We start from the raw sequence: 26549 nt of genomic DNA on the forward strand, positions 1-26549 counted from the left end.
CGACTAGACCTCCATTTAACTGTATAAAACAGAAGCTGCAATAACCGGTCTGCAAACTGCAAGCCTCCCAGAGCAGCCGGGCAGCGAACCGGAGCATGAAAATGTACCTTCGATCATGGATTTTGTATTGTTGATCCGATATGCTTCTTGGTATGCGCAAGTGGCTGTTACTTGGGCTTCCTGGACTAGAGAAAAATGTGCCAAGGGCCGTACGAACTCATCTGTTCCGGGTGTGTGTGTCAATTTGTGAAACGGAAAGTCGTAACTGGTGGACAAAATTTACTATAAGCCACGAAAGCTGCATGAGGTGAACAGTCACTTATTTCGAAGCTCGACGGTTTCATCCGCTGCACCATACAGACAAATACTGGTTCTAATAAGCTCTGGATGTAATTCGTCGGGACAAGGATTTCTGACGGGCACAATTTAGTACGGAGGGTGGCTGCACAAGTATTATTACAGGAATGGACTTTACTCTGTCGATTGGACTGTTTGGTTTCTTCACACAAATAATTTTACTGAAAGGATATTTTGCTCTACCGTGCGTAGAGTGACAGAACACTGCGTTTGTTTCTGTTTTTTATTTTCTTTCTTCATAAAGGGTTTCAATCTTCCCAAGAAATTTCATTATTTTGTTTTAATATTTATTTTCTTTCTTCTTAAAGGGTTTTATTCTTCCCTAAAAAAATTCATCATTTTGTTTTCATTTTAATTTTTATTTTATTACTTCTTCTTTCTTTAATTGTAATTCCAATATCGTTCCTCTATTATATGGGTTATCCTTTCGTATTATAAAAAGCGCAATTTCTGTGTAAAATGAGCGCAATTTTTTTGCGAAACCCTTCTGTGTAAATTGTGTGTAACTTTTGCCAATATTTGATTTATTTTTTATATTTTTCTTTCTTTTTAATGATAAGACCGATTCCACTAAATAATTCCTTCTTAGGAAACTTCTTTTTTGCGAAACTTTCACCATTATATATTTATTCTTGCATATTATAAAAAAAGCAATTTATTTATAAATTGTATGCAAATTTTGCCATTATTAGATTATATTTATGTATTTATTTTTTATTTCATTACGTTTCTTATTTAAGGAAATACTAATGACACTAATTTATTCCTTACTAGAAAACTTTTTTTTGTGAAAAACCACTATTATATGCTTATTCCTGCACATTATATAAAGCACAATTTGTATGTAAATTGTGTGCAATTGTTTTATTTTTTATTTCTCTTTTAAGGGCAATACCAATGACACTAGTTCATTTCATCTTACAAATATTTTTTTGCGAAAGTTGCACTTTTATATGCCTATTCTTGCATATTATAAAAAGACGCAAATTGTATATAAATTGTGTGCAAATTTGGTTATTATTTCTTTGACTTTCTTTTTCATTTTCTTTCTTCTTTGAGGGTAATACCAATGCTACTAATTCATTCTTACTTAGAAAACTTCATTATTATGATTTTGTTTGAGTTTTTATTTCATTTTATTTCTTCATTATGGATTATACCAATGCTAGTAATTCATTACTTATTTGGAAACTTTTTCTTGAGAAAATTTCACTATATATGCTTATTCTTCTGTGTTATAAAAGAGTCCAATTTTCTGTGTAAATTGTGTGTAAAATTTGTCATTATTTTTTATTGTTTTCATTTCATTTTTGCTTTAAGGATAATACCAATGATAGCTTCCAAAAAAAGCCTTACAAAAAATGTAGTACTAATGGCACTTATTCATTTCATATTAACAAATTTTTCTTTGCAAAAAAATTCCACTATTACATGATTATTTTTGCACTTATAAAAATGTTTAATTTCGGTGTAAATGGTGTGCAATTTTTTTCACTATTTGTTTTAGTTGTCTCTTTTTTTCATCTTTATAGTACCATGCCACTAATTCATTCTTACAAAACCTTTTTTTTCCAAAATTCCACTAGTATATAACTATTCCTGCATATTTAAAAAAATGCATTTTCTGTGTAAATTGTGTGCAAATCTTGTCATTATTATTTTTATTTTTTATTGTTGTCTTATTATAGTGTAATACTGAAGACATGAATGTATTCTTTAAAAAAAACTTCTTTATGGGTAATAATGGCACCAATTCATTTCGTCTTAAAAAACTTTCATTTTGCAAAAGCTCCTTTATTACATGCTTATTCTTACATATATTGTAAACAATCATACTAGCAATCTTCCGGTACGTACATATTATCAGCTCATACCATGCACCAATCGGTGCTAGATCTAATCATGTCTTGTCCAATCGGGCTCAGCTCAGCTCATCTTACACATGCATAGGACAACTCGTCATAGCACCACTTGCTTATGAAACAGCATTAGATTAAAGAATCAATGACTCAGCTTTACTATTAGTTGGTGAAAGGACAAGCATGAACCGGCGGGTCCACTACTATCCAAGGGAAGCATCGCTAGTACACAGATCGACTAAAACAAATTATGGTCAGTGTACTGTCATCTAGCCGCTCTCCCATAAACAAATTGTGGTTTGCCTGCCGCCGCGAGCTCTTCGGAGAGGGAGCGCATATGGCCGAAGTACGTTGAGGCCTGTAGGGAGCCCTTCTGGGCGTTCGTGAGCGCGGCGCGAAGATTGTTGGCGTGGGATAGCGACACCGCAGAGAACATGGTGGCCAAGGCTGTCCAGATCACATGGGACATCTCAAGGGACGCGGCCTGGACGAGGACCTCCTTGGACAGGTTGCGCAAGAGATAAGTGACAATCTGTTGATCCTGGACAAGCCAGGGGGCATAGGCAGGGATGGGGATGACCTGATCCTTGCCATCTTTGTCTTTGATGGTGATGATCTTGGGATGCTCCTCAATGGTGTTGTCGATGTAGCCGTACAGGCCGACGCCCATTATTTGTGATCTTGCTTGGGCTTTCCAAAGGACATAGTCCGCCCAGGTAAGTGGCTCGGAGGTGTTGTAGTTGAGGCTGGATTGGATGGGTGCCGCGGAGGTCGACATGATGAGGAAGGGTTGGGTGGAGGGTTGAAGAAGAACTAGCTAGATGAGATGGAAGAGCCTACTATGTATACCATGAAAGAACTATGGAAGCCTCTTAATCTCCATACAGGGAGACACACGGTGTATATATTGATTGATGATGGTGTGTACAATATGCAGCAGCCCCGGGCTTTTTTCTGAAAATGAGGAATATCCCCGGCCTCTGCGTCAATTGATGCATGCAGCCATATTATTAAATAAAAACGTAACAAGGTCATAAGGTCCAAAGATGCTCATAAACTGAGCAGTAATCGGAAGTAAATAAATCTGGAAAGCGCCACACCAGGCAATATAAGACTGAAAAAGTGCCACATCCAGTGATATAAGACTGAAAAAGTGCCACATCTGGCGATATAAAAATAAGCTACGATGCCTAGACACCTAGCCTTATTAGCTTGCCACCCAAATCGGCTGGAGATAGGCCGTGCTACCGTCTCCCAGCGGTTGCACCCAATAACCAAAGGCTCCCTGAAGTCCACATGAGTGAGTAAGGACCACATACGGATCCAAGTTGTAGCTCCATAGATAACCTACAAAAAATTGATGAATTGTGAACGATCGAGAGGATTACATGGGAGGTTACGTGAGATAGAGAGATAAGAGCAACTCCCACGGGGCAACCCATTTCTTCCGCCGCCGTCCGTTTGGGTCCGCATGTATAAAAAGTCGGCCCATCACACCGACCCAAACGGGTGCGTGTCCGCTTTTTGTCCGCCTACCGACCCATTCTCGGCCCAATTTTGGGCCTGATTTACGTCGACACAGACATGAAGCGGATGCGCGCCTACTCCCCTCCATGGCCCGCCAGTTGGCGGCAAAGCGGCCACTTTTTCCCTCAACTTTCCCCAAACCCTCCCGCTCGCTCCCACGCCCACTATCATCAATGGAGAGGAGAAGTTCAAGGCGCAATATGCCGCCCTCTTAGCACGTGGGGGGAAAGAAGCTGTGGAGGACCATGGTGACGGCGAGAAGACCCGGCCGTGGGGGAAGACCAACTCGAAGAAGGAGGACAAGAGGGAAGCGGCATCGATCGTCTTGCTTGAAAAAGTGGAGGGCATGATAAGCAAGAAGGACTTGAGGGAGGAGAAGCGCCTACAAGAAAAAAAAAGAAAATAAACACCTTCATGGAAATCCAAAGGAGGAGGCTCGAGATGGACGCGGAGAAGCAAGCCAAGATGCTTGAGTTGGAGGAGGCGAATAAAGCCAAGATGCTCGAGATCGAGACCGCCAATGCCAAGACCAAGGCGAAAGAAGTTGCCCTCGCAAGCATGAAGACAGGTGTGGAGATCATGAAGGTTGATATGAACATTGTGTCGCCGAGGAAGAGGCTATGGTTAGAGAAGATGCGGGCTGAAATGCTCAAGTTCGAGCAGCTGTGATGTGCGATGGAGATCACATTCCCTTTTTGTATGCCGGCAAGCGTGCTGACATGACCACCGGCCGACATGGCGTGCTCGAATTCCCGCCTCTTTTGGTGTGCTGGCATGTGTGTCGTACATGACTTTCACGTATATTCTGACATCACACAATACCGCATATTACATGTCTAAGAGCATCTCCAGTAGCGCCCCCAATAGGCCGCCCCATCCGATTTTTGCCGCCGGCACCCAAAAACGGCCCAGTCGCGCATCCAGGAGCCTGTTTTTCGCCGGTTTGGGCCGAAACTGGCACCGGCGGACCCAGGCCGAACCCGGCGTGCTGGGGGCGCCAAGGAAAGCGATTTTGGCGCGAACGAGGATGGGCCTGCCGAGTCAGCGAGATGCCGCTTCTCGTCCTCATCGCCTCGGTTCCCGCGGGAATCAATGCCAAGGCTGCCGCGTTGCCGCGCTGGTCAGCCTCCATTGATGCCTCACGGGCGGCGCAGTGAAGACGCCACCGACGCGCGTCCCGCCCGCTCTCGCCATGCGTCGCCCGCCATGCAGCTCTCACCGCCCCCGCTTCGGCTATACAAGTCGGCTTCCCCGGCGGTGGACACCATATTCGTCAAAGCTCGCCTCATGTCCCACCACAAAGAGCAAGTCTCCCCCATCTTCCCCCGCCGACGAGCAATGGTTGAGCGATAGGCGGCGAACCGCTTTGGCCAACGCCATTTCCACGAAGACGAGGCGCGCCTCCTCTACCAGCCCGACTATCCGGCGCCCCCGGACATGCGGGTGCCTGGCTCGTGGAAGTTGAGCGCCGGCGGCGTCCCGGTACCACCGATGCCCGAAGGGGCAGCACGGCGGGCCGAGATTGCCCACATCTGCTCGTCGCTGCCGGAGGCGCAGCGGAACGGGCCGAGGTACGCTGTCAACAGCCACGCGCTGTGAACGATGTTCTTAGAGCGTCACCGCGAAGAGCAAATGGCTTCCGCCAACGGCACCATCCCCTGCGGCCATCTCAACACCGGCGGATGGCGCGAGTGGTGGGCCGTGCCGGGCCGCACCCTCGAGGCCGTCCTCGACCACATCGAGACCGGCAACATGCCACGCCTCGAGTACCCGACGCGCCTGTCGTTCTCTCGCCACCATGGCAGCTCCTGGACACCGCGGCGAATGGAGCCGTGGACGTCCTCCTCGTCGGGCACCGGCTCGCTCTCCTCTGGCTCGCCGGCGCTCCACCCCGTCAAGCCGGAGCCGGAGGAGGAGACGCCACTACGTCGCCGCACCCGTAGCGGCGCATCGTCATCAACGAGGGCGCCCGCCCCTCCCCGCGCTCTCTCCGCATGGTTCGGCCGAAGACCGAGCTGGGGCTGCTCCCCGTGAAGCCGGAGCACGCGGAGATGGCCGCCGCCGACGAGGCCGCCCTCAAGTGGGCGCGGGACGACTACGTCCGCGAGTAGGTGCTCCAGGCCCGGCGTCAGGCCGCGCGCCGCGGACGCGAGGAGGGCGTCGTCGTCGTCCTCGACAGCGACCAGGAGGACGAGGCCGGTCCTTCCAACCCCGCGCGCGTCGGCGACCCTGACCAGGGGTACAACAGGGACGGCGGCGGCTCCGCCGGGGCGCACGACGACGACGACGATGGCGGCGATGACTACACCCGTTTCTACAAGCTCCTCGACATGTAGAAGGCGGGCGGCGGCCGCGACGTAGTAATAGGTGTAGTTTAGGCGTAGTTTGCATGTTTATCTGGTTTGTACAAATTTCTATAAAATATCGCCGAGTTTGTGCCAGGTCGCCGAGTTCGTATAAATTTCTATAAAAGATCGCTGAGTTTATGCGATTTTGGCGGCGACCTGGGGGCGACAACTGGGAACGCAATCGCCCCACGTGCCAAGAAACGCCGGTTCGGTCCCAGGTGGCTCTTTTTCGGCATCCTTAGGGGCCGAACTGCTGGAGATGCTCTAACATACTGCTCTCGGATATATGTTCACAACCAGAGCCAATTCCATCTACTCCATTACCTGTTATCGCTGTGATCGATGAACAGGTCCTTGCATGATGGCCTTTTTCTGCGGCTGCGAGTCCAACCACCGGTGCCTGATGGGTATCATGTGTAAGCTCATTGTGCACCTCGGGTTTTACTATCAAACAAAAGGAATAATAACAAGTCTTCTCCAAAATTCAGAACCTCTCCGTCTGGTATTGGATAAAATGACAGGTAGACTTAAGATTGTGCAAAAGTGTCAAGGACAAGAGATATATGTTGTGCTATGGGATTTTGTTTTGTCGATTGGATTGTTTTGTTCACATAATCAACTTGACTGGCAGCGTGCATTTGCTTTTCCGTACAGAGACAGAGACTAGAAGTGCACTTCGTGTTTTTTCCTGAAGCTGAGCACATGCAACGGCAGGCTGGTCACTGGCAAGATGAACGCCGAAAACCAGTGGCGTCGCATGCGTCGGCGCCACAGCAGGTGTACAACTTGTCGATGTAGGGCGGGGCGCCGTCTTTGAGCTCATAGTATCTGCACCTGTTCACCACCTTGCCGCCCACGTGGTTAAGGAACAGGTCCATAGTTGAATCTCCTCATATGGTCTGGTTTTCATTCCTTGTTCGGCCTGCCGGCTGTCTCACCTGACCAGCAAGTGAGTGAGTGAATGAAAAATCATTAAATCATCTTTCCTGTGTTCTTGCAAATAGCAGGTTCCTGAAATTCAGAATCGAAGTGGTACGCTGGGTACATGGCACGGAAATTACATGCTTGATTGATTGTGTCCCAAGTTGGCAACCATTAATTGAACCGCAAAACAAATTATGATCTGCACAAATAATTCGAGAGGATATGATCTGCATCACTCACCTTGAGGTATGTATGTGGTTCTGATGCTTTCATTCATTTCCCAGAAGATAAGACCGGAGGCCCTGCGGTATACGGCAACGCGAGAACAACCTTGATGCCTGGAATTCCAAGTCATCATACTGAGGTCGTCGTTTGCTGTGCTCCTCATTCAGTCACCAGTCTCAGTCATTTGGAAATGCTTGGAGAATAGAGTATCTTTGAAGAAAAAGAGAGGACCTACACTCGCTGAACCTGGACGGGAATTCGGCCTAGAATGGCCAACAGTATCCTTTTCACCTGTCGAATGATACCATCAAACCTAAAGAACCTATGTAGCTTGGAAGAATTCTATTTAGATGAAAACAACATCAATGGGAGCATAACAGAATTATTCAAACACTTGCCTAGTTGTTCATGGAATAAGTTGACATACATATCTCTACCTTCCTGCAATTTGACAGGACGACTACCAACCAAACTAGAACCCTTTAGCAATCTGATCTACCTTGATCTCGGTAGTAACAAGCTTACTGGTCCTGTGCCACTCTGGATAGGAGAGCTCACAAAGCTAACTATTTTGGACATGAGAAAAAATATGCTAGATGGTTTTGTACATGAAGTTCATTTCTCAGGCCTGAAAAGCTTGGAGACATTGTGGCTGTCTGGTAACTCCATAGCCTTCAGAATGAACTCGACATGGATTCCTCCTTCCAATCTAACAGATATTGGACTTAAGTCATGCCTTCTCGGGCCTAAATTTCCATCATGGCTTCCAAGGGTAACACGTCTAGGCAATCTTGATATGTCAAATACAAGCATATCCGACAACATGCCAGATTGGTTTTGGAGAATAGCTTCCACAGCAGAGGCTGTGGATATGCGAGATAACAAAATTAGGGGTACTCTACCATCCACAATAGAATTTATGACAACAGCAGTTTCAATTGATCTCGGTTCTAACCAGTTCAATGGCCCAATACCTAAGCTTCCCACTGGTCTGCAAAATTTGGATCTTAGTAGAAATAATTTAGATGGGCCACTTCCAGACTTTGGAGCATTGTATCGTCTATACACACTTATTTTATTTGACAACTCCATATCAGGCACCATCCCCTCTTCTTTTTGCAAACAACAATCCTTAGGTCTCTTGGATATCTCCGAAAATAAGCTAACTGGACCAATTCCAGATTGCTCTGATGAAAAATCCACAACAAACATGACAAGCATGGGCATTACAAATCTAAGCTTGAGAAACAACAACCTCTCGGGTGAATTTCCTTCATTTCTTCAATACTGCCAACAACTCGTCTTTCTTGATCTTGCACACAACCATTTCTCTGGGACATTGCCAGCCTGGATTCATGAGAAATTGCCAAATTTGGCTTTCTTACGATTGCGATCGAATATGTTTTACGGTCAAATTCCAGAGGATCTTACAAAGCTAGTTAATCTTCAGTATTTGGACCTTGCCGACAATAATATAACGGGGATCATACCAAGATCTATCATTCACTGCAAAGGAATGATAACAATGAGTGATGGTTATTACAACGGTGCTTTCTCTTTTAGAGGTACAGATGGTCTTAATGACTTGGTCACTTATACCGAGAATTTAACGGTAGTCACAAAGGGTCAAGAGAGATTATATACAGGAGAGATCATATATATGGTGAATTTTGATTTATCTTGTAATAATCTTATTGGAGACATCCCTAAGGAAATTGACACTCTTGTCAAACTGAAGAACCTGAACTTATCATGGAACAACTTGAGTGGAAAAATTCCTGAGAATATTGGTGCCTTGGTGCAAGTGGAGTCACTGGACTTATCACATAATAAATTGTCCGGTGAAATCCCTGCAAGCTTATCGGCTCTCACATCATTAAGTCGGTTGAACCTATCCTATAACAACCTGACTGGAGAGGTACCATCAGGAGATCAATTGCAAACACTTGAGGAACCAGAATATATTTATGTTGGCAACCCAGGCCTCTGCGGCCCTCCTCTCTCGCAGAAATGCTCACAAACCGAGCCAATCCCAGCTACTCGAGAGCAGCATGAAGATTTAAACGATGAGGTATCGTTTTTCATCGCTATGGGTTCTGGATATGTAATGGGTCTCTGGGTAGTCTTTTGCGCCTTCTTGTTCAAGAGGAAGTGGAGAGTTAAGTGGTACTCCATCTGGGACAGGTTGTGCGATTGGGTCTATGTGCAAGTGGCCGTTACATGGGCTTCCTGGAAAGAAAGAAAAAACGCAGAAGCTGAGAACGATCACTAGCTCAGGCTGGTTCTCCATTTTCTACCATGTAGAGTGTGGGGATTTATAGTATTGTACTACTATTTTTCACAGATATGTATTTGAGGATTATGCCGTAGAACAAGGATTGGGCATGTAAAGTTGATGTGTAATGAATAATGCCAGGGGCAGCACCAAGTCCCCTGTTCCGGCTGTGTGTGTCAATCTGTGAAGTTAACTGGTGGCCAAAGTTTGCAACAGGTGTCAGCGTGCGTGCCAAAGATTTAAGCTAGTACCACAAATTAAGGTTGTATAAAGTGAACAGCCACAGGCAGCAGCCTTTGGCTGGGTGTGCGCACGCAAACCTAACTCGACACTTTCATTTGCTGCACTATACTGGGCGCGGAACACATTTTCTTCCCTAGGGAAACAACGCACGGGGTCTCGGCGCTCAGACTTTTTCAGAAACTAATTTACCACATGTGACTCCGGCTAAGATTTCTGACATAGAGAATTTACTCTGCACAAGTGATATTACAGTGTAGGATTTTATTATGTTGATTCTTTCTATCGATGAACTATGCCGGGCGCGGACGTGATTTCGTCACTAGAGAAACATCATACAGGGTCCAGACTTCTTCATGTGAACTAATTTGCCATATCTCTGAATCCAACCCATATCTCTGGTGTCTGTTCAGATAGGACTAGGATTTCCGAGAGACAGAATATACTATGTAAAAGAGTGTCAAACACAAAGGAAATTGTAGCAAAACGGTTTTATTTTGAAGATCATATCACTCGATACATTATACTGGGCGCTGACACTAGTACAGGTTTCAGACTTGTTCAGTCAAACAAATTTTACTGAAATAATGTATAGTCACCATGTTTGTTCAGAAAGATAGGACTAGGATTACTCTCAGAAAAAATTTAGTTTGTGCAAGAGTGTCAAACACAATTGGTGTTACAGGATGGGATTTTTATTATGTTGATTGGTTTGTTTAATTTCATCAAACAACCCATATGACTGGCAGGGTGTTTGCTCTACTGTACATAGTGACAGAATCAAGCGTACTACTGTGGTTGGTTGGCTACTCGGGGGCGACGTAGGAGAGGTGGAAGATGGGGGCGTCAGGGTCCTCAGCGCAGCAGCAGTCGTAGAACCTGGTCATGTACGGCGTATCGCCCTCCTTGAGCTCCTAGTACCTACCGTCCGGTTTCATTCCTTGTTCGGCCTGCAAGTGAGTGAGTGAATGACAGTTCATCAGTCAACGTTGGTTTGTCGTTGTAAATAGCAGGTTCCTGAAACTCAGAATCAAAGTGGTACGTTGCGCACATGCCACGGAAATTGCATGCTTGACTGATTGAGCACATCCATCGTAATCGCAACTTCGCAAGCATTGAACCGCAAAAGAAATGGCGATTTTCTGGTGAGCTCATTCGTTCTGCACAAATAATTCGAGAGGATATGATCTGCGTCACTCACCTTGAGGTACGGATGTGGCTCTGATGCTTTCATTCACTTCCCAGAAGACATGGCCCGAGGCCCTGCCGTATACGGCAACGCGAAAACAACCTTGATGCCTGGAATTCCAAGTCATCATACCCAGGTCGTCGTTTGCTGTGCTCCTCATTCAGTCAGCAGTCTCGGTGATTTGGAAATGCTTGGAGACTGGAGTATCTTAAAAGAAAAAGAGAGAACGTACATTTTCTGAACCTGGACGGAATTCGGTCTAGAATGACCGACAGTATCCTTTTCACCTGTAGAAAACTTTCCTCTAAGCTGTCCTCACATTTATATGGCAGGTCAGCATCACAGAAATCTCTATAATATGACACTTCGAGATTTTCCTTCATTTTTCTTGGAGAAAATGAAAACGTATATTGTAGAATAATACCGACTGTATATATATAACAAACAAATGGCGTGTGTATGCTACAGCAAGAAGAGCGTAGATCCATGGAAAAAGCACCGATGGAGAAGCTCCTACTCTCCAAAATCCACATAGTGCTACTAGGTGCCCTTCTCTTGCTCATCAAAGGAAATGGCTTTGTAGAGTCATCATCGTCATCCCCATCATCTTCCCATGCAAACGACACGGCCACCGGCTGTATCGCCGATGAGAGGTCTGCGCTCATTGGCTTCAAAGCAGGCCTCTTGGACCCTCGAAACCTCCTTTCATCATGGAAGGGTGATGACTGCTGCAAATGGGAGGGCGTTATTTGCAGCAGCAGAAACAGCCATGTCGTCGAGCTCGATCTCTGGGGCTTTGGTTGTGACGACTTCCCCAGAGATGTGAGATGGCAGGTGCTAGGAGGAAACATTAGCTCCTCGGTGCTTGGCCTGCGACATCTACAGTATCTCGACCTTAGTTGCAATGGGTTCTATGGGGTGCAAGTACCTGAGTTCCTTGGTTCTCTCCACAAGTTGATGTACATCGACCTGTCGTACTCAAGCTTCATTGGAAGGATACCGCCGCAGCTGGGTAATCTCTCCAACTTACGATACTTAAATCTCGCCTATGGTGCTGGCACATACTCCAAGGATATCACCTGGTTGTCAAAGTTAACTTCCCTCGAGTACCTGGACCTGAGCGGCACAAACCTCAGTACAATTGTTCACTGGCTTCCGGTTGTGGCCATGCTTCCATCTCTGAACGTTCTTTCTCTTAGAAGTTGCGATCTTAGAACTAGCCCTGCTTCACTTCCACTTTCAAACCTGACATCTCTTGAAACACTTGCCCTTTGCTACAATAGCTTCCCTAGACACATCACACCCAACTGGTTTTGGGGTTTAACTAGCCTCAAGTATCTAGATATTAGAGGCAATGGTTTCTATGGCCAACTTCCGGACGAGATAGGTAATCTGACCTCCATAGTAGAACTTGATTTAGGATCAAATTACCTTGTGGGCATGATACCATCAAACCTGAAGAACCTATGTAGCTTGGAAGAATTTGATGTAGGTAACAACAGCATGAGTGGAAGCATAACAGAGTTCTTCCTACGCTTGCCTAGTTGCTCAAGGAATAAGTTGAAATACATGCATCAACCTTCCAACAATTTCACAAGAATCCGACCAACCAAATTAGAACCCTCAAGCAATCTGAGGAACCTTTATCTTGGTATGAACAAGCTCACTGGTCATGTGCCCCTATTGATAGGAAGGTTCACAAAGTTAATTAAATTGGACCTGAGCGACAATAAACTGGAAGGCTTCATACATGAAGGTCATCTATCAGGACTAGAAAGCTTGGAGTATTTATGGTTGTCTAATAATTACTTAGCCCTCACAATGAACTCCACATGGGTTCCTCCTTCCAATCTAACAAATATTGCACTTCGGTCATGCCTTCTTGGGCCTAAATTTCCATTGTGGCTAAGATGGCTAACACATCTAGACAATCTTGATATCTCAAACACGAGCATATCTGACACGGTGCCGGATTGGTTTTGGACGATGGCTTCCACAGTGAAAACTCTAAACATGCGACATAACAATATTAGCGGTTATTTACCATCTACAATGGAATTTATGAGAGCAACTGCAATTGATCTCAGTTCTAACCAGTTCAATGGTCCAATACCTAAGCTTCCCATTAACCTGACGGATTTGTATCTTAGTGGAAATAATTTAGTTGGGCCATTACCATTAGACTTCGGAGCACCGAGGCTTGTAACACTCATTCTATTTGACAACTCCATCTCTGGCTCCATTCCCTCTTCGTTGTGCAAACTGAGATCACTACTTCTGTTGGACATGTCCAAAAATAAGCTAACCGGAACAATGCCTGATTGTTCTACATCCAAAAATAACATGAATAGTCTTAATATTCTTAATCTAAGCCTCAGAAACAACAACCTCTCGGGTGGATTCCCCTCATTTCTCCAATACTGCCAAAAACTCATTTTTCTTGATCTTTCACACAACCATTTCTTTGGGACTTTGCCAACATGGATTCAGGAGAAATTGCCATATTTGGCTTTCTTACGGCTGCGATCAAATATGTTTTATGGTCACATTCCAGAGGAGCTCACAAAGCTAGTTAATCTTCAGCATTTGGATCTTGCCTACAATAACTTAACAGGGAGCATAGCAAAATCTATTGTTGACTGCAAAGGGATGATAGCAACAAGAGATGATTATAATTATGCAGTTTATAGTGCTCTCGGTTATGGATGGTCAATTGGCCTGAATGATTTCACCTATACCGACAATGTCATGGTAGTCACAAAGGGTCAAGAGAGATTATATACAGGAGAGATCATGTATATGGTGAATCTTGATTTATCCTGTAATAATATTAGTGGTGATGTTCCAGAAGAAATCAGCACTCTTGTCAAATTGAAGAACCTGAATTTATCATGGAACACATTCAGTGGAAAAATTCCAGAGAATATTGGTGCCTTGGTGCAAGTGGAGTCACTCGACCTATCACACAATGAGTTGTCTGGTGAAATCCCTCCAAGCTTATCAGCTCTTACGTCATTAAGTCGGTTGAACCTGTCCTATAACAACCTGATGGGAGAGGTACCATCTGGGGATCAACTTCAAACACTCGAGGATCCAGAATATATTTACATTGGTAACTCAGGCCTTTGTGGACCTCCTCTCTCGCAGAATTGTTCACAACCCAAGCCAATTACAGCTACTCGAGAACACCATGAAGACGTAACCGACGTGGAATTCATCTTCATCGCTATGGGTTCTGGATATGTAATGGGTCTCTGGGTAGTTTTCTGCATCTTCTTGTTCAAGAGGAAATGGAGATTTAATTGGTACTTGGTCTGCGACAGCTTGTATGATTGGGTCTATGTACGAGTGGCCGTTACCTGGGCTTCTTGGGCAAGAGAAAAAACTGCAGAAGCCAAAACCGATCGCTAGATCGCTCTGGTTCTCCGTTTGGTACTAAGCAGAGTGTGGGGATTTTACCATGTATCGTAAGTATTGTACTAGTACAGTTCAGAGATACATGTTTGAAGATTATGCCGTGTAAACTAAGGTTTGGGTATGTTAAGTTGATGTGTAATGAATAATGCCAGGGGCAGCAACAAATCCCCTGTTTCGGATGTGTGTTTGTCGATGTGTAGAAATAACTGGTGGCCAAAAGTCATAAGTTGAACTTGAACGCCCTCAGCCTCCCGTGCACACACAAAGCAAAGCTCTATTCTTTCACGTTGGGCATGGATGCAGTTTCTTCACATGAGAAACAAGTACAGGGTTCAGATTTTTCACTAGAGAAACATTATACATGGTTCAAACTTCTTCAGACAAGCTAACTCGCCACACATCTCATTCTAAGCTCCGAATTCAATTCATCATGTTTATTCAGATAGGACATGGATTTCTAATGGCGAGAATTTAGTATGTGCAAAGGGTGCCAAACACAGGTGATATTACAACGAAGGATTTTATTGCACTATACTGGGCACAGACACGGTTTCTTCACTAGAGAAACACTGCACAGGGTTCAGACTTTTTCAGACAAATGCACAATGTCTGATTCAGGTAGGACCAGGATTGCCCGCATCCAGAATTAAGACTGCAAGAGTATTGTAAACAATTGATTTATCACAGGACAGGATTTTTATCAGGGAGAAAGGAAGTGTATTATTAATCAGGGTCATGACTGCTGCAAATGGAAGGGCGTCCATTGTAGCAACAGAAACAGCCATGTTGTCAAGCTCGATCTCCGGGGCTATGGTTGTGACTTCATCGACGAGACAAGGACGCCAGGGCTAGGAGGCAACATTAGCTCCTCGTTGCTAGGTCTACAACATTTACAGTATCTCGACCTCAGTTGCAATTGGTTTGATGGGGTGCAAGTACCGGAGTTCCTAGGTGCTCTCCACAAGTTGAGGTATATCGACCTATCAAGTTCAAGCTTCACTGGAAGGATACCACCGCAGCTGGGTAATCTCTCCGACTTACAATACTTGGACCACGCCTCAGAGGGTACTCCCCCATACTCCACAGATATCACCTGGTTGTCACAGTTAACTTACCTTGAGCACCTGGACCTGAGCTACGTGAACCTCAGTACAATTCTTCACTGGGTTCCGGTAGTGAACATGCTTTCATCTCTGAAAGTTCTTCGTCTTAGCGTTTGCAATCTTAGAACTAGCTCTAGTTCACTTCAGCTTTCAAATCTGACTTCTCTTGAAACACTTGACCTTTCCAGCAATAGCTTCCACACACATATCACACCTAACTGGTTTTGGGGTTCAACTAGCCTTAAGTATCTAGATATCTCAATGAATGGTTTCTATGGCCACTTCCCAGACGAAATAGGTAATTTAACCTCCATAGTAACGCTTGATTTATCCTCGAATAATCTTGTGGGCATGATACCATCAAACCTGAAGAATGAATGTAGCTTGGAAGTATTCGGTATAGGTGGAAACAACATCAATGGCAGCATAACAGAATTCTTCCTACGCTTGCCTAGTTGTTCATGGGATAAGTTGTCACTCCTATATCTACCTTCAACCAATTTGATAGGAAGCCTGCCAACCAAACTAGAACCCTTAAGGAACCTGGTAAGGCTTGATCTCAGTGGTAATAAGCTCACCGGTCATGTTCCAGTATGGATAGGAAAGCTCACAAAGCTAATTGAACTGGACCTGAGCTACAATAACCTGGATGGCTTCATAGGTGAAGGTCATTTATCAGGCCTAGAAAGCTTGGAGAGGTTGTTGTTGTCCAATAATTCTATAGCCCTTACAGTGAAATTGATGTGGGTTCCTCCTTCCAACCTAACACATATTGGACTATGCTCATGCGTTGTCGGGCCTAGATTTCCATCATGGCTTCGATGGCTAACACGTCTAGACTATCTTGATATCTCAAACACAAGCATATCCGACACAGTTCCAGATTGGTTTTGGATAACTGCTTCCACGTTGTACACTCTGAATATGAGAAGGAACAAAATTTGTGGCTATTTACCATCTACAATGGAATTCATGAGAGCGACTGCAATTGATCTTGGTTCCAACCAGTTCAATGGCGCAATACCTAAGCTTCCCATTGGTCTAACCGACTTGGATCTTAGTAGAAATAATTTAGATGGGCCACTACCATTAGACTTAGGAGCACCCGGTCTAACAAAACTTATTCTATTTGACAATTCCATCACTGGCGCCATTCCTTCTTCTTTGTGCAAGCTGCGATCACTGCGTTTGTTGGATATGTCCAAAAATAATCTAACCGGGCTGATTCCCAACTGCTCAGCTGATCCATCCACAACTGACCTAACGAATATTCTTAATCTGAGCTTGAGAAACAACAACCTCTCAGGTGAATTTCCTTCATTTCTCCAATACTGCCAACGACTCGTCTTTCTTGATCTTGCACATAACCATTTCTTTGGGACTTTGCCTACATGGATTGGAGAGAAATTGCCATATTTGGCTTTCTTACGACTGTGGTCGAATATGTTTTCTGGTAACATCCCAGAGGATCTATTGAAGCTAGTTGATCTTCAATATTTGGACCTTGCCTACAATAGCATAACAGGGAGCATACCAAAATCTATTGTTAACTCCAAAGGGATGATATTAACAAGAGTGAGATATGACGATGATGATACCGATGATGATGCTGCATTTCAAACTGCTTTCAATTATGGATTGTCAATTGGTCCTAATGATTATGTCACCTATACCGAGAATTCCACAGTAGTCACAAAGGGACAAGAGAGGTTATATACAGGAGAGATCGTATATATGGTGAATCTTGATTTATCATGCAATAATCTTACTGGAGATATTCCTAAAGAAATCAGCACTCTTGTCGCATTGAAGAACCTGAACTTATCATGGAACACCTTCAGTGGAAAAATTCCTGTGAATATAGGTGCCTTGGTGCAAGTGGAGTCACTCGACCTGTCACACAATGATTTGACTGCTGAAATCCCTGCAAGTCTATCGGCTCTGACATCATTGAGTCGGTTGAACCTGTCCTACAACAACCTGAAAGGTGAGGTGCCATCAGGGAATCAACTGCAGAATATATTTATATTGGCAATCCAGGCCTTTGTGGTCCTCCACTCCCGCAGAAATGTTCAAATCCCGAGCAAGTTCCAGCTACTCAAGAACACCATGAAGATTTAAACGATGTGGCATCGTTTTTCATCGCTATGGGTTCTGGACATGTAATGGGCCTCTGGGTAGTCTTCTGCACCTTCTTGTTCAAGAGGAAATGGAAAGTTAAGTGGTACTCCGTATGCGACAAGTTTTATGACTGGGTCTTTGTGCTGGTGGTCATTACCTGGGCTTCCTGGACAAGGGAAACAATTGCAGAAGCTGAGAGTGACAACTAGCTCTCTGGTTCTTCATTTAGTAATATGTAGAATGTGTGGCTTCACATGTATCATTGTTATCAAGTTCTGTTCACAGATATATAAATTTGAGGATTATGTTGTAGAGTAAGGTTTGGATATGTAAGTTGATGCGCAATGAATAATGCCAGGGGCAGCACCAAGTCCCCTGTTCCGGGTGTGTGTGTGTGTCAATGTGTGAAGTTGTTATAAGCCACGAAAGCTGTATAACGTGAGCAGCCACAGGCAGCAGCAAAGCCTATATACTGGGCACAAACACAGATTCTTCCCTAAAGAAACAATGCAAGGGGTTCAGAGTTTTCCAGACAAACTAGTTTTGCCACATCTTGTTCTGGAGCTCTGTATCCAACCCAACATGTCTGTTCAAATAGGGCTAGGATTTTTGACAGCCATAATTAAGTATGTGCAAAGGGTGTCAAACACAAGTGATTTTACTTCGTCGATTATTTTCACTCGATGCACTATACTGGGTGCAGCCGCAAGTACTTCAGTTTCAGATATAGTACAGCCACAAGTACAGAGTAACTTGCCTGAATGAGCCACAATTAAGTATGTGCAAAGGGTTGTCAAACACAAGTGATTGTACTTCGTCGATTATTTCACTCGATGCACTATACTGTGCGCGGCCGCAAGTACTTGAGTATCAGATATAGTACAGCCGCAGGTACAGACTAACTTGCCTGAATGAGCCACAAATAAGTTTGTGCAAAGAGTGCAACACAAGTGAGACTACTGCATGACAGGATTTATTATGTTGATTAGACTGTTTGATTTCTTCACACAATCGAGATCACTTGCACGGTGTTTGATTGAATGTACACAATAGATGACCCAACTTTATACTAACTTTGCACTAAATTTAATACAAAGTTGAGTCATCTATTTTTGGAACGGAGGGAGTAGAACACTGCGTTTGTTATAGAGGAGGCACTGACAGAAGACGACCAGATAAGCGTAGTACTAGTTGGCTCTTTACTCGGGGTTGTCGTAGGAGAGGTGGAAGGCGGTGGCGCAGTATCTTCACTAGAGTAACAACGTACAGGCTTCACACTTTTCACTGGAGAAATATTATACATGGTTCAAACTTGTTCAGACAAACTCTCTTGCCAGATCCCATTCTAAGCTCTGATTCCAATTCATCATTTTAATTAAATCCGACAGCCAGAATTTAGTCTGTGCAAAGGGTGTCAATTGTCAAACACAAGTAGTAATACTACAGAAAGGATTTTTAACCTTTCAGTCGACACACCATACTGCACGGACGCGTGAATTTTAACATTTCGGACTTTTTTCAGACAAGCGGGATTGCCATAATTCATTCTGACGATTGCAAACGCTCCTTGTCTGTTCAGGAAGAAGGAGAAGGGGTGTAGGACTAGGATTGCTCACAGCCATAATTCATTCTGACAATTTTACTCTGAACGCAAGTGATTTTATTCTGAACCCTGATTTCTACACAGAATCCAGATGACTAACAGGGTGTTTGCTCTACTAACTGTACAAAATAAGTAACAGAACACTGCGTTGGCTGAAGAAGAGAGGAACAAGCAAGCGTACTAGTAGTTGGCTCTTCACTCGGGGTCCTCGGTCGCCCTCATTATTCCGGGTGTGTGTCAAGGCCTGAATTAACTGGTGTTGAGCAACAGCCACAGGCAGCAGCCTCCGGCCTCCTCTTCACACACACAAAGCAATTAATGGTCGATGCTTCCACTCGATGCACTATAATGGGAGCAGACAAACTGATTTCCAATTTATCAGGTGTGTTCAGATAGGAGTAGGATTTACGCATGACAGCCAGAGTTTATGACAGGGTAGGATAGGTGTGTTCTTCAGGCCTTGCAAAAGGGTGCGAAACACAAAAGAGTACAAGAAGTGATCTAAACACTTTTATATTTCTTTACAGAGGGAGTACAAGGTTTCAGACTTCTGCAGACAGGGAACATTGCCTGAACGCAAATGCAGCTTGTCTGTTCAGGTAGGATTGCACACAGCCAGAATTTGTTCTGACGATTTTATTCTGAACCCTGATATTACAGGGTGCCGAACACAAGTAATATTACACGATAGGATTTTATTCTGAACCCTGATTTCTACACACAGTCCAGATGACTGACAGGGTTCAAACTTTCCTTTCAGTTTTCACACAGGCGGAATACCGCTTTTGTTTCAGAGGAGACGGCCATGACACTGGACTTGTAGATCCATCACAGGCAGAAGAATTGGTCTGCATCACTCAACTTGATGCTTTCACTTGCTGCGTTCAGACATAATTTATATTCACAAGAGGAACAAACAATGCTCGGGGTTCACAAGTTTTCACACAAACCAATTTTGCCTTGTCGCATACGGTGCCGTGCGCGGGCCGGGGCGAAAACAACGCATCTGGAAGGCGCTTTCCGTGACACCTTACCATCCATTTGAGTCAATTGATGCCTCAATCGCCTGGAATTCCAAGTCATCTGACCAAAGTCGTCGTCCCGGGTTCAGACGTTTTCAGACAAACCAATTTCACCTCATCGGGTACTGTGCGGTGCACGGGAAGAACCGACGAAGGTGAGAATGACGCAGTTGGCAACGCGCTTACGGTGTCACCTTTCCATCCATTTGAGTCAATTCATGCCTCAATCGTTTGGAAGTCAAGTCATCGTTCCCCTGTACTCGTTAGTCCTTCTATCAGTATGCTTGGATATTCTGAAAAATTAGAAGACACCAACTATGTCAGTATGCGGTCAAGCTTTTCTAACTTGACTATACTAATAGATAGGAATTACCCCCAACCAACAAGCCACAATGGCCGAACTTACAGGCGTACAATGCAAGAATTGATCTGAATCACTCAATTTGATGCTTTCACTTTCTGCGTCCAGACACAATTCGCTCAGCGGAGAAACAAATAATGCTCAGGGTTCAGACATGCTGCGTTCAGACACAATTTATTTACCAGAGAAACAAATAATACCAAGGGTTCAGACGCTTTCAAACACACAAATTCTGCCTTTGTTGGTATGGTGCGGTGCATGGGAAGAATAGAAGGGGACGAAAGCGACGCATCTGGCAAGGCACTTTTGGTGACACCTTACCATCATTTTGAGTCAATTAATTGATGTCTCGGTCGTTTGGAATTCCAAGTCATCAGATCCATGTCGTCATTCCTGTGCTCGCTAGTCGGTACTAATATACAGACCTACTTGCATAATATGAAAAACTAAAAGATACAAACTACTCCTATGTTACTATGCAGTTGAGCTTTTCTAAATGTGACTATATACTAATATGCACAGACAAATTAGATTGACAAGATGAAACATATATTAGCAAGTTTGTCATGAATATAGAATATAAAAACTTCTACTTAAATATCTAAAAAAATAGTGATCTAATATGCATATTGGAAACCATATCAACGGTACTCTCTGAACAGAAGAAGCATGCTGTTGCGCTCATTACTTCCATCAATCAGTACTCCAAGAAAAAGAAAGGCAACTTCGTGACCATGTGAACAGAATACAATCTAAAACGGCCACCAGTGTCCTTTTCACCGGTTCAAATTTCTTCTCCAGGGGTAGTCACATTTCTGTCAGGTCAGTGTCGCAGGAATCTCAGTTACACTATACTTAAAGAAACGGAGTTTGCATCGTATAGCAGGAAGAACATAGATCCATTGCAAAAGCACCAATGGACAAGGTTCTACTCTCCATCCACATAGTGATATTTGGTGCACTTCTCTTGTTCACCATAGGCAAGAGCTTTGTACAGCCATCTTCTCACATACATCCAAACCATACGGTCACAAGCTGTATTGCTAGTGAGAGGTCCGCGCTTCTCGGCTTCAAAGCAGGCCTCTCCGACCCTGCATACCTCCTTTCATCATGGAAGGGTGATGAGTGTTGCAAATGGAAGGGCGTCCACTGCAGCACCAGAAACAGCCATGTCGTCAAGCTCGATCTCCAGGGCCATGGTTGTGACCCCAACAGCGATGCGTGGACGCAAGTGCTAGGAGGCAACATCAGCTCCTCTTTGCTTGGTCTACGACATCTACAGTATCTTGATCTTAGCTGCAATGGGTTCTATGGGGTGCAAGTGCCGGAGTTCTTGGGCTCTCTCCACAAGTTGAGATACATCGACCTATCGAGTTTAAGCTTCATAGGAAGGATACCACCGCAGCTGGGTAATCTCTCCAACTTACAATACTTAAATCTCAACCCGGAATATTTCAATGGCACATACTCTATGGATATCACCTGGTTGTCACAGTTAACTTCCCTTGTGCACCTGGACCTGAGCGGCACGAACCTCAGTGCAATTGTTCACTGGCTTCCGGTGGTGAACATGCTTCCATCTCTAAAGGTTCTTCATCTTATCAATTGCAATCTTAGAACTAGCTCTGCTTCACTTCAGCTTTCAAATCTGACTTTTCTCGAAACCCTTGACCTTTCCGCCAATGGCTTCCATACACATATCGCACGCAACTGGTTTTGGGATTTGACTAGCCTCAAGTATCTATATATCTCATTGAATGGTTTCTATGGCCAATTTCCGGACGAGATTGGTAATATGACTTCCATAGTAAAGCTTGATTTATCATCGAATAACCTAGTTGGCATGATACCATCAAACCTGAAGAACATATGTAGCTTGGAAGAGTTCTTTGTACATGAAACCAACATCAATGGAAGTATAACAAAATTCTTCCAGCGTTTGCCTAGTTGTTCATGGAATAAGTTGACATACTTGTCTCTAGCTTCCAGCAACTTGACAGGGAGACTACCAACCAAACTAGAACCGTTAAACAATTTGATCTACCTTGATATCAGTCGTAACAAGCTCATTGGTCGTATGCCACTCTGGATAGGAGAGCTCAGAAAGATAACTTACCTAGACCTGGGCTACAACAACTTGGATGGTTTCATACATGAAGGTCATTTATCAGGACTAGAAAGCTTGGAGTGGTTGTGGCTCTCTGATAATTCCTTAACCCTGACAGTGAATTCGACATGGGTTCCTCCTTCAAGTCTAACAAATATTGAACTTCGGTCATGCCTTCTCGGGCCTAAATTTCCACCGTGGCTTCGATGGCTAACTAGTCTAGACAATCTTGATATCTCAAACATAAGCATATCTGACACGGTTCCAGATTGGTTTTGGATAACAGCTTCTACATTGTACACTCTAAAAATGGGACATAACAAAATTAGTGGTTCTCTTCCATCTACAATAGAATTTATGGGAGCAACCGCAATTGATCTTGGTTCTAACCAGTTCAATGGCACAATACCTAAGCTTCCCATTAGTCTAAGTGACTTGGATCTTAGTAGAAATAAATTAGATGGACCACTACCATTAGATTTTGGAACGCCGAATCTAATGAAACTAGTTTTATTTGATAACTCCATATCTGGCACCATTCCCTCTTCATTTTGCAAAATGAGATCACTAATACTATTGGATATCTCCGGGAATAAGCTAAATGGACCAATTCCTGATTGCTCTACTAATACATCCACAACAAACATGACCAGTATGAGTATTCTTAATCTAAGCTTAAGAAACAACAATCTCTCCGGTGAATTTCCTTCATTTCTCCAACACTGCCAAGAACTCGTCTTTCTTGATCTTGCACACAACCATTTCGTTGGAACTTTGCCAACATGGTTTCAGGAGAAATTGCCACAGTTGGCTTTCTTACGACTACGATCAAACATGTTCTGTGGTCACATTCCAGGGGAGCTGACGAAGCTAGTCAAGCTTCAGTATTTGGACCTTGCCTACAATAATATAACTGGTAACATACCAAAACCTATTGTTAACTGCAAAGGGATGATAGCAACAAGAGATAATTATGATGATGGTGGTGATGCATTACATCGTGCTTTTGGCTTCAATGATGAATGGGAGCATGGCCCTAATGAATTGGTCACCTATACCGAGAATTTCACGGTTGTCACAAAGGGTCAAGAGAGATTATATACAGGAGAGGTCATATACATGGTGAACCTTGATTTATCATGTAATAATCTTATTGGTGATATTCCCAAAGATATCAGCGTGCTTGTTGAATTGAAGAGCCTGAACCTATCATGGAACATCTTCAGTGGAAAAATTCCGGAAAATATTGGCGCCTTGGCGCAAGTGGAGTCGCTGGACCTATCGCACAATAGGCTGTCTGGTGAAATCCCTGCAAGCTTGTCGGCTCTTACATCATTAAGCCGCTTGAACCTGTCATATAACAACCTGACAGGAGAGGTGCCATCAGGAGATCAACTGCGGACACTTGAGGACCCAGAATATATTTATGTTGGCAACCCAGGCCTCTGCGGTCCACCTATCTCGCGTAAATGTCCGCAACCAGAGCCAATTCCATCTACTCCAGAACACCATGGTGATTTAAATGACCTGGCATCGTTTTTCATCGCTATGGGTATCTGGGTGGTCTTCTGCACCTTCCTGTTCAAGAGAAAATGGACGGTTTATTGGTACTCGGTTTGCGACAGCTTGTATGACCGGGTATATGTGCAAGTGGTTCTAACCTGGGCTTCCTGGACAAGAGAAAAAGGCGCAGAAGCTGAGACCACTCACTAGCTTGCTTTGGTTCTCCATTTGCTATCATTTGAGTGTGCAGATTTTACCATGTATCAATGTTGTTACAGTATTGTACTCATATAGTTCACATATACAGTACATATTTGTGGCTTGTGTTGTAGACTAGGGTTTGGATATATGTAAAGTTGATTTGTTATTAATAATTAATGCCAGGGGCCACACCAAGGCCCCTGTTGCAGGAGTGTGTTTGTCAATGACTGAATTAACCAGTGCACACACAAAGCAAGGCTCGATTCTTTCATTCGATAGACTACACTGGGCGCAAATGCAGTTTCTTCACTAGAGAAACAATGTATAGGGTTCAGACTTTTCACTGCAAAAATATTATACATGGTTCAAACTTCTTCAGATAAACTCTTTTGCCACATCCCATTCTTAGCTCTGAATCCAATTCATCATGTTTATTCAAACAGGACTAGGATTTCTGACGGCCAGAATTTAGTCTGTGCAAAGGTTGTCAAACAAAAAAGGAAAGGATTTTATCCTTTCATTCATGGCACACTATACTGCGCACACACGCAATTCCTTCACTAGAGAATTTTCTTACAGGTTTCAGACATCTGGAGACAAGCAAATTTGTTATGAATTAATGCAAACGCTCCTTATCTGAATTATTGCTCGCAGCCAGAATTCATTCTGACGATTTTATTCTGAACACTGATACTACAGGATCGGATTATATTCTGAACCCTGATTTATACACACAATCCAGATGACTAACAGGGTGTTTGCTCTGCTGATTGTACAAAGTAACAGAACACTGCGTTTGCTTCAGAGGAGATGAACAAGCAAGCGTACTAGTAGTTGGTTGGCTAATCACTCGGGGTCGTCGTAGGAGAGGTGGAATCCGGTGGCGCAGCCTGCGGTGGCGGGGTCCTCGGCGCCGCAGCAGTCGTAGAACTTGGCGGCGTACGGCGGTTCGCCCTCCTTGAGCTCGTAGTACCTGCACAGCCGTCGCCGTGGTCAATCGCCAGGCCGATCTAGCGGATTGGTGATGGAAGAGTGGGGATCGGAGTGGCTACCTCTTCTGGTCGTCGTGGCGGCGGCAGACGAAGTATGAGGGGTGGAACCTGCAGGACTGCGGCGTGTTTCCCGACGGCGAGTACTTCGCTTTGCACCGCCGGCAGACCCTCGTCGCCGCCGTCGCCGTCGCCGCCGCCGCCGTGTCTTTCTCCATCGGTCACTTCTCCCGATTCTTCTCTCGGAAATACTTTTTTTTTGTTGAGAGGAAATGATGGGAAGCCTGCCTCTTCGAGGTTTCCGGGCCGGCCTCGCCCATCTTGGTGTGGGCCACCATGGTATGGTCATGGCCCACCTTATGAGCACACGGGATGATGGGCCCGCGGATCAGCTCATCCAACGACTACTTTCATTCCTGAAAACAATATTTCACTCAAATTTTTTTCCTGAAAACAAAATTAGCCACTGAGGTCCCCTCGAAAAATAAAAAAAATAAGGCAACTAAGTCCATTCTTACAAACTTATTAAGGTCGCTGATGTAAAAAGGACCTTCACTATCTCTCCTTACATTATTTGTTCCTTCACATTATTTGTTCCATCTCCCTTTCATGGATCAGCATCCATCCATCAAAATTTGTGGCATTTCGCTCCCCCTTTGTCCGCCCCTTGTGCTAGCTCGTTTGACTTTGATCCATGTTGCATGCCCTCTTTCTAACTGTCCAACAAAGGAAAAGGGATGGCCATTATCTGAGTGCTTGGATTGCCTTTTGCCGAGGCCACTACTGGCCAGGTTATTGCATTATTCAGCTGATTAATCCCACTAGGAGCTGTACGGATCCCGTAATCATCAAAGAAACCAGCATGAATGGAATTGTTGACGGGGAATTGCTTAGTTCATCAAGGTATGGTGCCTTGAGACCTGGCCGAGCTTAACTAGGTCATTCATTACAATTGAAGGCACATATGATTGACAACACATCACGCACACACAACTAAAGATTTTTCTCCGACAAAACTTCTCGGTGTTTCAAGCTTTTAGGGGAGGCTCCCACCAGGATAATTTCATAACGTCACAGCAGTTTTGCAGCGTCACGTAGAAAGTGAGAAGAGAGATAATCACACCACAAACTAGTGTGGACCTTTTGATCACAACGCTTCAGCCTATGCGACCACAGTC

General features: G+C 44.3%; 5 protein-coding genes across 5 annotated transcripts; 4 read left to right on the forward strand and 1 right to left on the reverse strand.

Annotated features, from left to right (window-relative positions):
• Positions 1 to 7508: 7508 nt before the first annotated feature.
• LOC147977383 (receptor-like protein EIX2) lies at positions 7509 to 9760 on the forward strand. The gene has a single exon (XM_087521148.1). It carries the CDS (start codon positions 7509 to 7511, stop codon positions 9510 to 9512), a length of 2004 nt encoding a protein of 667 aa, XP_087377274.1. The 3' UTR covers positions 9513 to 9760.
• A 1643-nt stretch (positions 9761 to 11403) lies between these two features.
• Positions 11404 to 15160, forward strand: LOC147977384 (receptor-like protein EIX1). Its single transcript, XM_087519312.1, has one exon. The coding sequence runs from the start codon at positions 11404 to 11406 to the stop codon at positions 14353 to 14355; it is 2952 nt and encodes a 983-aa protein (XP_087375438.1). The 3' UTR covers positions 14356 to 15160.
• Positions 14967 to 17938, forward strand: LOC125529587 (receptor-like protein EIX2). Its single transcript, XM_087521149.1, is given in 3 exon segments — positions 14967 to 14979; positions 15049 to 17481; positions 17484 to 17938. Coding segments are annotated over 3 exon segments (2757 nt in total). The 3' UTR covers positions 17795 to 17938.
• A 2373-nt stretch (positions 17939 to 20311) lies between these two features.
• On the forward strand, positions 20312 to 24789 carry LOC125529586 (receptor-like protein EIX2). Its single transcript, XM_087519313.1, has one exon. It carries the CDS (start codon positions 21488 to 21490, stop codon positions 24389 to 24391), a length of 2904 nt encoding a protein of 967 aa, XP_087375439.1. The 5' UTR covers positions 20312 to 21487; the 3' UTR covers positions 24392 to 24789.
• Positions 24790 to 24998: 209 nt separating this feature from the next.
• On the reverse strand, positions 24999 to 25675 carry LOC125529585 (F-box only protein). The gene is made up of 2 exons (XM_048693991.2): positions 25435 to 25675; positions 24999 to 25355 (listed from the first exon to the last, which is right to left on the reverse strand). Exons 1-2 carry the CDS (start codon positions 25587 to 25589, stop codon positions 25229 to 25231), a joined length of 282 nt encoding a protein of 93 aa, XP_048549948.2. The 5' UTR covers positions 25590 to 25675; the 3' UTR covers positions 24999 to 25228.
• Positions 25676 to 26549: the final 874 nt, after the last annotated feature.

The sequence above is a fragment of the Triticum urartu genome, chromosome 4A (genome assembly GCF_056163025.1).
Source record: "Triticum urartu cultivar PI428250 chromosome 4A, HENAU_Tu73, whole genome shotgun sequence".
NCBI lineage: Eukaryota > Viridiplantae > Streptophyta > Magnoliopsida > Poales > Poaceae > Triticum > Triticum urartu.

Bases quoted from the DNA above. Each gene is read 5' to 3' on its own strand.
- LOC125529585 (XM_048693991.2), bottom strand. From the start codon at position 25,589: ATGGAGAAAGACACGGCGGCGGCGGCGACGGCGACGGCGGCGACGAGG. The intron at 25,356-25,434 runs GTAGCCACTCCG...ACGGCTGTGCAG, and splicing joins CGCCACGACGACCAGAAGAG to GTACTACGAGCTCAAGGAGG.
- LOC147977384 (XM_087519312.1), top strand. From the start codon at position 11,404: ATGCTACAGCAAGAAGAGCGTAGATCCATGGAAAAAGCACCGATGGAG.
- LOC125529586 (XM_087519313.1), top strand. From the start codon at position 21,488: ATGGACAAGGTTCTACTCTCCATCCACATAGTGATATTTGGTGCACTT.
- LOC147977383 (XM_087521148.1), top strand. From the start codon at position 7,509: ATGGCCAACAGTATCCTTTTCACCTGTCGAATGATACCATCAAACCTA.